Source organism: Oncorhynchus tshawytscha, linkage group LG05, assembly GCF_018296145.1.
Source record: "Oncorhynchus tshawytscha isolate Ot180627B linkage group LG05, Otsh_v2.0, whole genome shotgun sequence".
In the NCBI taxonomy this organism is placed as follows: Eukaryota; Metazoa; Chordata; class Actinopteri; order Salmoniformes; family Salmonidae; genus Oncorhynchus; species Oncorhynchus tshawytscha.
In genome coordinates, this window is record NC_056433.1 from 64,120,089 (window position 1) to 64,136,986 (window position 16,898).

A 16,898-nucleotide genomic window follows, 5' to 3' on the forward strand; every position below is an offset into this window, starting at 1 on the left:
GTGTTAGAAAACAAACACACACAGCCCACCAGAGGGTGAGCTCCAGAACAGAGGCTTTTCTGTGTGTCTTACTTTGTGGTTTGTGCGTGCATGTGTCTGTGTGTCTTTGTGGTTTGTGCGTGCATCTGTCTGTGTCTTACTTTGTGGTTTGTGCGTGCATGTGTCTGTGTGTATATCAATAACAAAGTGTGAGTGTTTATATTTGTTTCAGGCTTATACCTCCTGAGTGACTAGTACAGAAAGAATGAAGGAGTGCCTTGGCTTCTTTAAAAACCCATCTACTCCCATTCAGACCTTATTCATGACTCTGTTGACCCCCAGAGCATAGCTCTAGCAGTCCCTACCTACTGGCTTTATTAGTAGGAGTTTACAGGCCTGTCCATGACATTCCCACAGCTCTCTGGGAGCTCCTCCACATTATTCCAGGGCAACAGCAGGTTAATGTAAGCCAGGTGGAGCCTCCCCCGCACTTCCTCTGAATGAGGCCGTTTGATTGACAGGGAGTTGTGGTAGTGAATCGGAGCGTTGCTGCTCAGGATCAGGTTGTGATGGAAACATGGAGACTCACAAGGAACAGCTGTTTGACTTGGCCACAACAGAGACGACTTCTCCACTCACTTGTGACCATTCTTAATTAAAACGTGTGGATGTGTGTGATCAGGTCTGTGTCAGTTAGTGCATGTTGAACTCCTATTCGTCTCGTACATGTGGCAAGTATACTGTAAGTGTGGTTAAAACTGTGTTACCCTACATCTGAAAACACATGAAAACTAAATGATTGCAGACACTAATGTGACATAAGTTGTACTTTGTACCTGTGTAGACACTACAGATGTAGGATCTTCATTTGAGACAGTTTAACAACAGGTAAACTATGGCCTATTTATTGCCTTACCTCCTTACTTCATTTGCACACAGTGTATACACATTTCCTACTGTGTTATTGACTGTACGTTTGTTTATTCCATGTGTAACTCTGTGTTGTTGTTTTTGTCGCACTGCTTTGCTTTATCTTGGCCAGGTCGCAGTTGTAAATGAGAACTTGTTCTCAACTGGCCTACCTGGTTAAATAAAGGTTAAATAAAATAAATACAAAATCATTATGTGGATTATAATTCATGGACATTTTTGTAGAGGCTGATACATTTTTTTGTTAGGGAAAATCAAGTCTGACATTTCTGAGTGGAAATTACAAACTACAGAAGCCTTTTTAAACCTCAAATACACAAATCAAATCAAATCAAATCAAATCAAATTTTATTTGTCACATACACATGGTTAGCAGATGTTAATGCGAGTGTAGCGAAATGCTTGTGCTTCTAGTTCCTGCATTGCAGGAAAGTTCTCCGGCAACAGTTTTATCAAATTAAGATCCTACACCTGTACCTTTGAGAACTTTTGACACCGGCAATAAAACAACATTTACCATCATTCAAATACGTTCCTCCAAATAATTCACTCCGTCAGTCCCATTCGTGGATCGCATTATGTCCAAACTAAAATGATCTTGCATGTCAGTAATCGTTTATGTCAACGATCATGTTATGCTTACGAGGACATACCGCAGGACTAACGTAAAATCTATAAACACTATATATCCTCCTTTCTGCTGATACACTGCTGTCTGACAAACTGCATCTATCTATGTGACGTTAACTAGCCCACAGAAGAACATGACACCCAGGGTGACACAGGGATTACTTGTTCTATATTTAGTGTTTATGTACATGAATATTGGCAGGACAACTCTGTACATGTGACAAACACGGTGATACAGTGATAACACAGACCTCCAGCACAGAACACATTTACAGACGGGCTCTAGAGTGTACCCTGGCTAAGATGCACAAGGGAATGTCTCCACAACCACAATTTCCTCATAGATTTTGAATTACTTCCTCATAAATGTAATAGTCATCATTACCAATAAATCAAACAATCAAACCAAAAGAGGCAAAGAAATATAAAATAATTTGAATCTATCCTAAATGTGAATAAAGCAATGAGAGAACTATACAAGGCCGGTAGCTATTGTATCTCTGCAGGTCAACGGGAATTAAAACTGAAGGAACAAACCATTTTGACAAACACAAGAGTCATGCAGCAACAAAGAAACACACAAGATGAAACAGTCTCTTTTCTGAAGCTCGGAGGTCTCCCTGTTGGCAACGAGATGCTAGGTCCCCAAGCAAAGGCGACAGAGCACCTCGCTATGGATCGCCCAAAAACGTGCCAACAATGAAATGTAAACATAAATATACAGGTTGATATCTCTACAAACAGTTCAGTCTCTGCCACAGGCCCATCAGCTGTGTGAGTAGTCAGTCTGTATTCACTCCTTAGTAGAATATCACTTAGAGTTAAATAAAACTTTTTTAATATATATATTTATAATAGATTTATTCTATGCAGTCTTTTAGCAGTATTTCCTTGTTTTCACCAGTTTGCTCTGGTATTTGACTGAGTGACCGCTGTGGCCCACAACATAAACGTCCAGCAGGTAGGTCTTGCCCGGCTCTAGCCCTGTGATGGTTTCCGTGGTAACGGCCTTCTGCAGGTTTGGGCTGTGGAAGTACTTGCAGAGGACCTTCTCTGACTTCCTGCGCGTCTCGGGCCCGGCACACTGGTTCTGCTCACGCCGCCGCTGCTCCTCGCCGTAGCTCTCGGACACCTCTTTTTTGTAGACGCAGAACTTGTTGCGGTCCTGCGTTCCCAGCCAGGCCACAGTGGCAGTGGAGCAGGTACGCAGCTTGTCAAAAGCCTTGATGCGCGTGTCCTCGGGAAGCGAGGGGAAGGGCTGCTTGCTGCTGGGCTTTGTGGTGGCCAGCACCTTCAGGGTGGACGCTCCTTTCCTGCTGCCTCGCAGACGGATCAGGTACTTGGCCTTAGGCTTCCCCCGCAGCTGGAACTGTCGTACCCCTTCCACATTCTGGGAGAGCAGCAACTTGCCGTCACGCCTCACCTGCACCTGGACAGAGTCCAGACAGGCGTGCACAAACAGAGTGACCCTCTGATGAGAGGAGACCGGGGCAAAGCGTAGGAACTTACTGCCCTTCCTCTTGATGAAGACATCAGACACCTTACCATCCTTCAGCTCCACCGTCTTCTGCCGAGCCTCCTCCTTAGTGCGGGCGAACGTGCCCACGTAGGCGGTGCTGGTGTTGGTGGCAGAGTTCACAGCGAATACGTCAAAGTAGTACTGAGTGTCCGGCTTCAGGTCCGACACGGTGAAGATGTTCTTGTTCCCGATGCAGACTTTCTGAATATCCGAGGCCTTGGGTTTGGCTGTGTAGGAGCGGGAGATCTTGTTGCTGGTGAGACCTCGGTCCTTGTTAAAGTCATTGTCTGAGCGGACAAAGCCAAAGTGGGCAAAGTCAAAGGGGCTGAAGTCCCGGCCTGGCTTTGGAACGGCCATGAAGGCATCGTCAGCGCTGATCTTAGCCTCGGCAGCACACAGACTTTTGAAGTTGTGCTCCTTATTGATGACAACACAGTACTGGACGGGCTGGCCCATCAGAACGCCCGTCGGGGTGGGCTTCCAGGCCAGAGTGACAGTGGTACGGCCCAGGGCGGTGACGTCCACCCGGGGATCGTAGGGCAACTCGGGGTAGGGCTGGTCAGACTCTGGGGTGGTGGTGGCGTACACCTTGAAGTTGCTGTCCTTCTCTGTGGAGAGCATCTCCAGCTGATAGAGGCCGGAGGGAGAGCTGGTGGCCACGTAAGACTCCACATCATTCCCCTTGTAGGAGAAGAGCTCTGTGCCCTCATCCACTGTCACCTGCTGCTGCTTCTGCTGGTCCAGGGGCTCCGGCTCACCTGGAAAACACACAGAGACACAGGAACACTTAACATGACTTATTTTAATATCACAGCAACCACATCATCTCCTGAGATATTTTTTTGTTAACATCCCCTAATGTTTTTGTTTTTTATGTTTGGTCCTGAAGTAAAATAATTTCCATAGGTGGCAAATAATTACCCATTTAAAGTGTTGATCCTGGTGAGGTCATGGTGAGGCAATCTCCGAGCCAGACAATTAGCCCTTTATGAGTCAGCAGCCATGCTTTCACTCTAAACATCTCTAAACATCCCAAAAGATCACAGGCCAATATTCACTTGGCCCTTCCTGGGAAGTTCTGCTACAAAGAGGCCCAGCCCTTATTTCAGTTGTGCTTAGAACCATAATATTATGTTTGTCATCCAAAGAGTGGGCTGAACGGTGTTCTAAAGGAATGATAAAAGATCCAATCTGAGGCTGAGACATTCAGCAAACAGAGGAGTAAACAGATGAATAGATAGAGAAGTTGTGCATTTGTGTATTTACAGTGTTCACTGGAAGCTCGTGCACATACATCGCCTTCTACCTATATGTGAATGGCTCCTTGGTCTACGGTAAGATGCCATGTGTAGCAAATATGTAGCTCATTACTGTGTTACAGTATTTAGTCTCTATTCTGTAATATATTAGGACAGTGAACATCAAAAAAGTAGGTAGTATCAGGCAAAAAGCCCATTTATTAATTGGCAGAGACACACGTGCATACGCATAGTCATACACGTGCATACACATAGTCATACACGTGCATACACATAGTCATACACGTGCATACACATAGTCATACACGTGCATACGCATAGTCATACACGTGCATACGCATAGTCATACACGTGCATACACATAGTCATACACGTGCATACACATAGTCATACACGTGCATACACATAGTCATACACGTGCATACACAGTCATACACGTGCATACGCATAGTCATACACGTGCATACACATAGTCATACACGTGCATACACATAGTCATACACGTGAATACACATAGTCATACACGTGCATACGCATAGTCATACACGTGCATACACATAGTCATACACGTGCATACACATAGTCATACACGTGCATACAAGTCATACACGTGCATAGTCATACACGTGCATACACATAGTCATACACGTGCATACACATAGTCATACACGTGAATACACATAGTCATACACGTGCATACGCATAGTCATACACGTGCATACACATAGTCATACACGTGAATACACATAGTCATACACGTGCATACACATAGTCATACACGTGCATACACATAGTCATACACGTGCATACACATAGTCATACACGTGCATACACATAGTCATACACGTGCATACACATAGTCATACACGTGCATACACATAGTCATACACGTGCATACACATAGTCATACACGTGCATACACATAGTCATACACGTGCATACACATAGTCATACACGTGCATACACATAGTCATACACGTGCATACACATAGTCATACACGTGCATACACATAGTCATACACGTGCATACACATAGTCATACACGTGCATACACATAGTCATACACGTGCATACACATAGTCATACACGTGCATACACATAGTCATACACGTGAATACACATAGTCATACACGTGCATACACATAGTCATACACGTGCATACACATAGTCATACACGTGCATACACATAGTCATACACGTGCATACACATAGTCATACACGTGCATACACATAGTCATACACGTGCATACACATAGTCATACACGTGCATACACATAGTCATACACGTGCATACACATAGTCATACACGTGCATACACATAGTCATACACGTGCATACACATAGTCATACACGTGCATACACATAGTCATACACGTGCATACACATAGTCATACACGTGCATACACATAGTCATACACGTGCATACACATAGCCATACACGTGCATACATGTACTTTCACACCCTCACATATGTACACTCTAAAACCACCGCTGCAGTCCATGTCTGTGCTCTAATGGGACTGGGCTTGAGGGAGTTGATTGATTTTTTGTGTTTCAAAGACACTGTCCAGATGGAGAGAGAGTCCGAGTGTGTGTGAATGAGAGGGGAGGCGAGAGAGGGGGGTATTCAATTTGAAGGGCAAAAGGAGTATATGTTAGTAGTGGACAAGGGGATTATTGTACCTAGCTATCTACAGATGTTATGGGGGATTCATGTAGAAGGCTTAATCACATTCTAAACTCTTTACTTATACACTGTATTTGTCTGCCAGCCAACCAGCTAATGAGCCAACCAGCCAGCCAACCAGCCAAGGGCAGTCTCTCCTATTCAGGGCTCTGTGCCCTTTTCACAGGCTACAGACATCAGGTGTGGTCAATCCAGACATCAAGTGTGGTCAGTTCATACACTGTGTTAGTTAATAACCATACCACAACCACAGCACAATAGCAGACCACCAACGCTGCCCAACCACAACAAAATGTAGAGTGTCTTTCCAATTTTATTCAAAACCACATCAATCAAATGTTAATGCTAGTTACTGTTCATCCTGATACATTTCTGAAATGATTGTTTATGTATTTGTTGTACCTTAATCATATATTGCACGTTTTACAGCTTAATTACATTGTAATAGTCCCATTTACATTAGCTAATAGTTCCATAAATCATATTTATATGAATTCCCATATACACTACATTACCAAAGGTAGGTGGACACCTGCTCATTGAACATCTCATTCCAAAATCATGGGCATTAATATGGTGTTGGTCCCCCCCTGTGCTGCTAAAACAGCCTCCACTCTTCTGGGTAGGCATTCTACTAGATCTTGGAACATTGCTGCAGGGACTTGTTTCCATTCAGCCACAAAAGCATTTGTGAGGTCGGGCACTGATGGGTTAGAGGTGTTCGATGGGATAGAGGTCATGGCTCTGTGCAGGCCAATCAAGTTCTTCCACACCGTTCTCGACAAACTACTTCTGTATATGGACCTCGCTTTGTGCACAAGGGGGCATTGTCATGCAGCAATAGGAAAGGCCCTTTCCCAAACTGTTGCCACAAAGTTGGAAGCACAGAATCGTCTTAAGATTAGTATTAAGATTTCCCTTCACTGGAACTACGGGGCCAAGCCCGAACCATGAAAAACAACCCCAGACCATTATTCCTCCTCCACCAAACTTTAGTTGGCACTATGCATTGGGGCAGGTAGCGTTCTCCTGATATCCGCCAAACACAGATTTGTTCGTCAGGACTGCCAGATGGTGAAGCATGATTAATCAGTCCAGAGAACGAGTTTCCACTGCTCCAGAGTCCAATGGCGGTGGGTGAGCTTTACACCACTCCTGTTGACGCTTGACATTGCACAAGGGGATCTTAGTCTTGTGTGCGGCTGCTCAGCCATGGAAACCCATTTCCTGAAGCTCCCGACAAACAGTTATTATGCTGACGTTGCTTCCAGAGGCAGTTTGGAACTCGGTAGTGAGTGTTGCACCTGAGGACAGACGACTTTTACGCACTACGCGCTTCAGCACTCGGCGGTCCCATTCTGTGAGCTTGTGCGGCCTACCACTTTGCGGCTGAGCCGTTTTTGCTCCTTTACGTTTCCACTTCACAGTAACGGCACTTACAGTTGACCGGGGCAGCTCTAGCATGGCAGAAATTTGAAGAACTGACTTGTTGGAAAGGTGACATCCTATGACGGTGCCATGTTGAAAGTCTACTGCCAATGTTCATCAATGGAGATTGCATGTCTGTGTGCTCGATTTTATACACCAGTCAACGACAGGTGTGGCTGAAATAGCCGAATCCACTAATTTTAAGGGGTATTGACATACTTTTGTATATATAGTCTAATTGGTGTTTACCTGATCCCTCTCCGCTGGCCTCATCAGGCAGCTCCTGCAGAGTGAGCTTCCACTCCAGAGGAGCATCACATGGTGTCACCGTCACAGACAGCGGGGTGTTGTCCTCCTCCACCACAAAGTAGTACCTGCAGGAACAAGAAGTAGTGCCCAGGTAAATGATAGGGTTAACTACAGGTTTAACTACTGAAATCCTCTATGGTCACTCTATGGTTGTCTCCGAATGCTAATGACCTGAGTCTCTTTTAGCAGACATTATCTCAATTACATGAACATCTCTTTCTCATCTATTATGCATTTCCTCATCCTAGTATCCATTACAATGCATTCCATATTCCCAATGCATCCACTTACAGTAAGTCATTATACAGAGCCTACAGTACTATTTAGTGTGGGAAGGCTACAATGCTGTTTGTTTTCGATCAAACACAGCCTGGTCTCATGTATTTGGTAAGATAAGACATACAGTACATGTACATGTTTGGAGCAGTAGACCTACATGTTGGTAATGGTTGTTGATAGTGATGGTGGATTTATAGCAGGTTAGTGTTTTTTGTCATGAATCTTGTTCTGGAGTTCTGGAAGTCATACAATCTGATTTTAAACCTAACCCTAACCTTAACCCTAACTTTAGCCACACTGCTAACCCTAATGCCTAACCATAACCTTAAATGAAGACCAAAAAGATTTGTTGAATTTTTACAATATAGCCAATTTTGACTTTGTAGCTGGCCTATCTACAGGGAAATCGCTGTTGTGCCTCCAGGACAAAGCTTATGGCAATAAACGTCAACTTGCGTATTGCTATAGACCTGGAATCGTTACCTTTTAGGTGTGTCCCTGAACAAGTATCCACTGATCTCGGCGCCGTCTGGGATGACGGAGGAATCATGAAACAGGGTCTTGTCTCTGATCTGCATCTGGAACAGGCCCTCATCTCGTGTGGGCAGCTTCTGGCCAACTACAACCCCCAGTACCAGAGCCAGGCCCAGAGGCCAGCCCTGAGGTCCCAAGCACAGCCTCATCCTCCTGTAACACACAATATAGTAATGCAGGAATGTCAGAACAGTTAGAAATGCCAAAGTACACTCTTGGAAAAAAGGGTTCCAAAAGGGTTCTTCGACTGTCCCCATAGCAGAACCCATTTTGGTTTCAGGTAGAACTCTTTTGAGTTCCATGTAGAAGCCCGTGAAAAGGCTTCTACATGGAACTGAAAAGGGTTCCACCTGGAACTAAAAGGGTTCTTTAAAGGGTTCTCCTATGGGGACTGCCGAATAACCCTTTTAGGTTCTAGATAGCACCTTTTTTTAAGAGTGTAGTGAATATTGGAAATCTTTCAATCAATACTTGGAAGAAGAACTTGTGTTTCCAGTTTTGCCTGTTAAGTCTCAGAATGGAAGGGAAACCAGTAACATGCTGCCAAAGAGAGGAAAGTGAGAGACAGAGATGGACAGAGAGAGGCCCCATCTCTTCAAAAAGAGAGTGGAAGGCAGACAAAAAGAGAGAAGACACTTTGGACCAGAAAGGGGGAGAAGATAAAGACAGTGGCTAGTGTGAGAAGGGTCAAAGAAACTTCATTTAAGGGGATAGAAGAGGAGGAAAGATTGGCACTGGTAGCTACAGTGTACTGTTCAGTAGATATCTCTAACAGCTATGGGATGTGACTCAGTACACGGGTCTATGCAGCTTACTGAGGCTCAGGAACACAGAGATATCCTCTGTCTATTGATTTGACCACATTGATTGCAGCTGATGGGAAAGCCAAATCCCGGTTGATTTAATCAGGGTAATGATGGCAGATTAGCCAGATACTTTACTGCCATTTACTGCAAGTGAGAGTGTGTCCTTTTAATGACCCCTCTTCCCTCTCTCTCTCTCTCTCTCTTCCTTGTCCTCCTTTTTGCTCTCCTTCTTTCTCTTCCACCCTAGCTCTCCATGTATTTTTCCCCACAAATATAGCTCTTTTTTTTTTCTTCTCTCGCACACACATGTACAGTAATCTCTATCCCACCCTCTTTCTGTCCTTGTCAAACAGACATTCTCTCCTTCCTCTCCTCCCTCCCTCTGGAGAGACATAAGTCAAACCAGAGAACCCAAAGCTGGTCATGATTCCATGCTACAAACATGGCTTCATTACTACATGATCTTCCTTTTAAAACACAATACAGAGAAAAGCCCTCGACAGCTCCTGTCTGTGTGTCCATCTCCCCTGTGTCTGAGCTGAGCCTCCCATCATCCTGTCAGTGTGTCCATCTCCCCTGTGTCTGAGCTGAGTCTCCCATCATCCTGTCTGTGTGTCCATCTCCCCTGTGCCTGAGCTGAGCCTCCCATCATCCTGTCTGTGTGTCCATCTCCCCTGTGTCTGAGCTGAGCCTCCCATCATCCTGTCAGTGTGTCCATCTACCCTGTGCCTGAGCTGAGCCTCCCATCATCCTGTCAGTGTGTCCATCTCCCCTGTGCCTGAGCTGAGCCTCCCATCATCCTGTCTGTGTGTCCATCTCCCCTGTGTCTGAGCTGAGCCTCCCATCATCCTGTCTGTGTGTCCATCTCCCCTGTGCCTGAGCTGAGCCTCCCATCATCCTGTCAGTGTGTCCATCTCCCCTGTGCCTGAGCTGAGCCTCCCATCATCCTGTCAGTGTGTCCATCTCCCCTGTGCCTGAGCTGAGCCTCCCATCATCCTGTCAGTGTGTCCATCTCCCCTGTGCCTGAGCTGAGCCTCCCATCATCCTGTCAGTGTGTCCATCTCCCCTGTGCCTGAGCTGAGCCTCCCATCATCCTGTCAGTGTGTCCATCTCCCCTGTGCCTGAGCTGAGCCTCCCATCATCCTGTCAGTGTGTCCATCTCCCCTGTGCCTGAGCTGAGCCTCCCATCATCCTGTCAGTGTGTCCATCTCCCCTGTGCCTGAGCTGAGCCTCCCATCATCCTGTCAGTGTGTCCATCTCCCCTGTGCCTGAGCTGAGCCTCCCATCATCCTGTCAGTGTGTCCATCTCCCCTGTGCCTGAGCTGAGCCTCCCATCATCCTGTCAGTGTGTCCATCTCCCCTGTGCCTGAGCTGAGCCTCCCATCATCCTGTCAGTGTGTCCATCTCCCCTGTGCCTGAGCTGAGCCTCCCATCATCCTGTCAGTGTGTCCATCTCCCCTGTGCCTGAGCTGAGCCTCCCATCATCCTGTCAGTGTGTCCATCTCCCCTGTGCCTGAGCTGAGCCTCCCATCATCCTGTCAGTGTGTCCATCTCCCCTGTGCCTGAGCTGAGCCTCCCATCATCCTGTCAGTGTGTCCATCTCCCCTGTGCCTGAGCTGAGCCTCCCATCATCCTGTCAGTGTGTCCATCTCCCTGTGCCTGAGCTGAGCCTCCCATCATCCTGTCAGTGTGTCCATCTCCCTGTGCCTGAGCTGAGCCTCCCATCATCCTGTCAGTGTGTCCATCTCCCCTGTGCCTGAGCTGAGCCTCCCATCATCCTGTCAGTGTGTCCATCTCCCCTGTGCCTGAGCTGAGCTTCCCATCATCCTGTCAGACTTCAGAGAGGCGGAGGAAAGCCATCTAAGTGGTACTTTGAGGTTTGACTCACAGAGAGGTGATCCTTAGCTCCTCAGCTTGTCTCATTGAATTTCAGAAGAGTGTCGGGCGGAACAAAGAAATGTCTATTAATACTCAAGACAGCGCTGAGGTGGTAAGTACAGAGCTCTACAGGGACCCCAATACACAGCACATAGGCTCCCAGAAGACTCTCCCAGTCCCTGCTGCACTAAGCCCACGCAATGACACTATCAGACTGATGTCATCCGATATGGGATATGTGCTCTCTCAATGGTTAGTGTGGTATCGTCCATCAGATTTGCCTGCCAACATATTTAGCATAACCCAACATGCACTTGATGTGCTATTTCCAATGTAAGCAACTTGCCCACCGCGTGTGGTAATACTGATTTAAACCAATGCCTTTGGTTTGAGTTGGTCAAAGTGCTGCAGCATCCCAAGTCTGAGAAGTGTTACCACTAAATGCTATGTTCCTCCATCCAGACTCAGATCCCATGTATGAGCCACTGCTGAAAGATGACACCTTCACATTAATATAGTTGGATTTGACTGTGCTAATGTCTGGGCCATGTGGTTGTGTGGAGCAGCACAGACAGGCTGGAATTTGGAATGGTTGTGCATGCATGAGACTGCTCAGGCCATGGAGTTAGCTCTCTTTACCAAAATAAAACTTCAAAAAAGCTGCATCTGGAACAAATAAAGCCTAATGTTTAATTAGAGTGAGGGATAATGTATGATCGTAATTTGGGGGAGGATAATTTGAAGGCAGAGCCGGCCACAATCGTGTCAACTTTGTTTTGCTGCCGTTTATTTATTTATATATTCATTTATTTTTCAGTTTCACTCCGACTGGAACTTTGTTCAAAACTTGAAGCACTTTTGGTCATTAAAGAAAAAAGCCTAACGCATAATAAATGTGAAGTTGTGCATAGCCGCAGGAAGTAGTTTGGGGGTGGGGGTGCTGCGATTCTTTTGCCGGGGGGAGAACAAAATAATATTGCCTGCGCTGAAGATGTCTTTATCTGTCCGCTAATACAATACACTACTTTTGTGAATACAATTTGACTAAACGTAAGCCTATTTGAGTGTTTACCAGCATTTGTAACTTGAGTCTGATAATGTACAAAACAGTTTGATCATACTTGTTGAATATAAAAATACTTGCTTGGTATATGTTTTCAAGTTTCTTCAAATACTTTGCAAATGCAACTTATTTCTATATGAAAACTGAAATGGTCTATTCATGACTTTTTCATTTTAGTAGACGCTCTTATCCAGAGCAACTTACAGTAGTGAGTGCATACATTTTCATACGTTTTTGTACTGGTCCCCCATGGGAATCGAACCCACAAGCCTAGCAACTGAGCCACATAATCACATTACTTCATCACAAACAACTTGATGTCTCAATGTACTCAATTACTGTATTGTGCATGGTTTTTCTTCATAGTGAATAATACTGAACAGCTTATGCAGAAAGCATAATTAATGATAGAAATATAAGTATGTCTGTCACAATTGAACTGTATAACCTGTAGTAATAACTATGTAATAACCACCTAAATGATATGACTTTACAATGACAGTTAGTTCCACCTGAATTCCTATATGGCAACAAGAACATGAACCATGCAGTGTTCACTCTGTGCCTTTATCATGCCTTTAACAGAACTACGTGAATGACAATTTAGCCAGATAACAATATTAACAGATAGATAATAATAGACTAACTATACTATCACTTCCCAGGTGGAGAGTCGTTGGAATAGCACCAAATCATCTAGTTCATTTAAATGCATCAACTAAGATTAAAGCAAAGTGAGGAGTAATCTCATCAACTAATCAATCAACCATTTACTCAATCAATCCATACATCAAACAACTGAGATGTTCAAGAAGTCATCCCGTGAATGGTCAGTTTGGTTGTAGGATGCAGGTGTTTGTTGTGGTTATTGGTGTGTGTGCTGTTTGAGACCAGTTGGTGAGTCAGTGTGCGTGATTGAGCTGGTATTCCAGCAGTCAGTCAATGTGAAGCCAGCACACACTGATGACTAGCACATATAATCTGTGTATAGAGCCATTTCTGAGTGACAGCGAACATGTATGCACAACAAAGCAGCTTACACCTGTCATTCACAGGGCACTACAGTAGTCCTACCCTCCAACTGTCCAACATGAAAGAACCATGTGGAGTGTGTGTGAGGACCTCTGCGTGCATATGTATATGAATGTGCTCACATGTGTGAATGTATAAGCATGTGTATGTAAAGGAAGATTGTGCGTGTGCATGTCTGTGTGCTTGCCTGCCTGTGTACGTGAGGCCATGTGCACCTGCAAGTGTGTATAATAGGCACCCCTTACACTGCCACATCCCCCCTCCATCTCTCCATCCCTCCAATGTGTTCTTTGGGTCGCCCTGCCTACCTCCTTCTGCAGCCTCAGCCCCAACCCCAACCCCAGTCCTGCAGCTCCATCCTCCCTCCAGCCTCCCGGCTCCAGCTCCATGTCTCTCTGTCAGGACGGGTGAACCTCCTGCCTGCTCCCACATGGAGCTCATTAGCAGGACAGGAGGGAAAAATACACTAATTTCAACACAAATAAAGAGACATTTGGGATTCCTCCCAAAGAGACGCCTGGCAGTGCTCAAAGGACCTGGAGCCGCTTGTGTTTTCTTAAAACCTCTCTGAAGGCAGATTTATGGTCAGTAGGTCTTCGGTAGCAGTCTCCATCACTGATGTGCTGTCACTTCAGGGCCAACCAGGGGAATGGGGATACAGACAGGCAGGCAGGGCTGAGGGCTCAGAGCCTGAGATGGAACCAACCACACATAACCTGGGCCCATGCTGATGGACAGCCAAACCCAGAGCAGGTCTGGTGCACTAGGAGAGCCAAACAGCTCATTAATGAATTGGTAGAGACTGTGGTTTAGGGCCTCTGTCCAGGAGCAGAACTTTTGTCTGCGCAGAATGTGAGTTTATTTGCATGTGTGTGTGTGTCTTCTAAACTGTCAAATTTCTCTCACCCAGAGTGTATATAAGTCTACATTATCACTCACATTCTGTCTCTAAACCATCTACATCATCATCAGCCCACAAAGACTATGCTGCTGCTCCTGGCAAAATAGTATGTTCAGAAAGGGGAGCCTACTGTATTTTCCATCCTTGCCTTTCGCTCTGTCTCTCTGTTTTATGGTCCATTTCTGAGTGAGGCCTGCAGTTAGCACTGCATCCCAGAAGGATGCATGGTGGAGCATGTCAGGTCGCAGGGGCAGTTTCTATTACTGCGCTACAAATGAGCCATTCAAATTAGGGGTGCAGCTCTGACTGATGTGCAATTCATTGCTGTCATTGTGAATGAAGAGCAGATCACACAAGATTAGCCCTACAAAAAGCACAATGGGAAAGAAATCGTCCACTCTCTGCCAATCAGTATATCAACGATAAGGGCACAGACCAGCATCGTGGGAAATGAGTCAATCATGTATCCGCTGGACAGAGAGCACAGACCCCTTCTTCAGGAGAGAGACGTCCACCAGTCTGATGGCACTGGCTCTGCTTGTGTCCATCTAAGGAGGCATAATGAGGGCTTTGCAGAGTGAATGTCCTGGACACTGGGAGAGGGTGTGGATATGATGAATAATTTAAGGAAGGGAATAAAAACCTGTCGCTATGGCCTTAATCTTCCAGCAACGACTCTGGACGTGACATCCCACTCCAGCGGTCCGCACAAAGCAAAGGCAGTGAGGAGACTGTATATACACTGCAGCCCGTCACTTCTCCGGACGCATAAATGTTGTGGCAACACTGGCGGAATTCTTTCAGGCCAGAGTTTTCATATGCAAATCACTGTTTAGTTACGGTATGCAACACAGACCTTCCCATTTTCATACTTTTGTTCATTATTCATTCTCCTGAGAAAGTACGGGAGGCAGTGTGGCTTCTCTCTGCTACTAAATACAGTTATTCAAATTCCCAGTCTATATTGCCTATATTTTATAGATGCTACAAATATATTTTTTAAACGAATAACACTTTTGATCAATAATATATATATATTTTTTTTTTATCAACTCAAATACATGTTATTATCTACAATAAGATAGTAAGTAGCCTGTCTAAAAACATCGCGAGAGACAAATTAATAAGTAATTATGCAAAAATGCAACACGAAATTATGTTTACTACTTTTCATACATTTCAATAGCAGTAGGCTACTTTGTCCTGATTTTAAGAGGGAATTGTGTGTAGGCGCCCAAATGTGAGATGGTGTGTGGGTGAGGAATCAGAGCAGGATAGAGGTAGGCAACTTGCAGGTGCGTGGGCTTGCTCATTGGTAAAACGAAAACTCTGCTGTTGTAAAACTGACGCCCCAGACCAGACTAACATTTTCCCAACATGTGTGTCATGTTCATCCGCAGCACCACTATAAAAAGGGGCCATTGAAGAGAATTTATGCCACGTACTATAGAAGGGGGGGAGAACGCATACTGATGAATTGCGTCTGGCGGGTTTAGAGGGTGCTCCGTCACCCCTGAGAGCATGGGAACTCCGTTATGGGCACAAAGCAGGGCTCCTCAGACTCAGAGCCCCGAGTGCGCGGACACTGCCTTCCGCGTGTCCTTTTCAACTCCCTCAAAGGTTCATCCTTTTCACGCGACATTCACCGTGCCTTGTGAAATACAGCCAAACTAAGCGAACCAAATTAAAAGAGCATGCGAGCCCAGGCTTGATTGAAATGTGTTTTGAAATCCTTAACTTCCCGGAGTTGTAAACCACAAAACCCCTTCCCCTCTATTTGGCAGACGTTTCAAAGGCAAGCGTTCTTTATTCGGAGAGTCCCTCTCTGTTTTTATTTTTTATGGAAAAGTCTCTCCAAAAAGCGCTCCACAAACCATTTAGACTTAATAGGCTGCAAAAGCGCAAGCTTATTGCTTTATAGAACAGTTTTTTATCGATGTGGTTTATCATAAGTTCACTTCATGGAACATGTATATAAAGCAGTGATCATATGGATAGCCTAAATATAACATATTTTGTGAATGAGCCTCAGTCTTACCTTTCAGATTTAGGGATGATAAAACAAGCTGGAAAGTTCCCTCAACCGTATCAACACTTCTGAGACCAACACAATACAAAAACTAAATCAAACAAAAAATACAATAAATGTGTCCTTTTTAGTGTTCGATAGATTCCTCGAGTCAGTTCTGGTGTGGTGAAAATCGGACTACAGCTGTGGTGCGTGTTGGCAGTTCTGGAGGGTTGAACCTTGTCTGTGTATCCTGAGTTCTGGCAGCGCCTCCGTCCCCTGCCGTGTGGCTGCTATTGAGACTGGACCGACTGAATTGGAAGACAATCTGATGCGAACTTCTGTCTATGCGCTTCCCTAGGAGCACTCCGATAACCGGCCCACTCCTCCCCCTGGACACCACAGCCCCAACAAGTAAAAAAACAACCAGAGACCAGGCAGAACCAGCAACGGACCTATCACAGACACGGACTCAAACTGACAATCCTTTATGAATGAAAAACCTATATATCAAAAGCACCTTTAGGACTACTTTGAATTGCTATAGCCATAAACAACCCACTGTGGAAAAAAATGGCAGAATCAACGTCATTTCCACCTCATTTCAACAATAACAAAAACTCGTGGTGAGGTTGAAGCAGTGTGAAAAACTGATT

The 16,898-nt window shown here is 45.2% G+C and overlaps 1 protein-coding gene across 1 annotated transcript; it reads right to left on the reverse strand.

Moving 5' to 3' along the window:
- Nucleotides 1-1,686: 1,686 nt before the first annotated feature.
- Nucleotides 1,687-16,693, reverse strand: LOC112251108 (protein NDNF). The gene is made up of 4 exons (XM_024421819.2): nt 16,273-16,693; nt 8,504-8,707; nt 7,682-7,806; nt 1,687-3,816 (listed from the first exon to the last, which is right to left on the reverse strand). Exons 2-4 carry the CDS (start codon nt 8,701-8,703, stop codon nt 2,417-2,419), a joined length of 1,725 nt encoding a protein of 574 aa, XP_024277587.1. The 5' UTR covers nt 8,704-8,707; nt 16,273-16,693; the 3' UTR covers nt 1,687-2,416.
- Between the last annotated feature and the right edge of the window lie 205 nt (nt 16,694-16,898).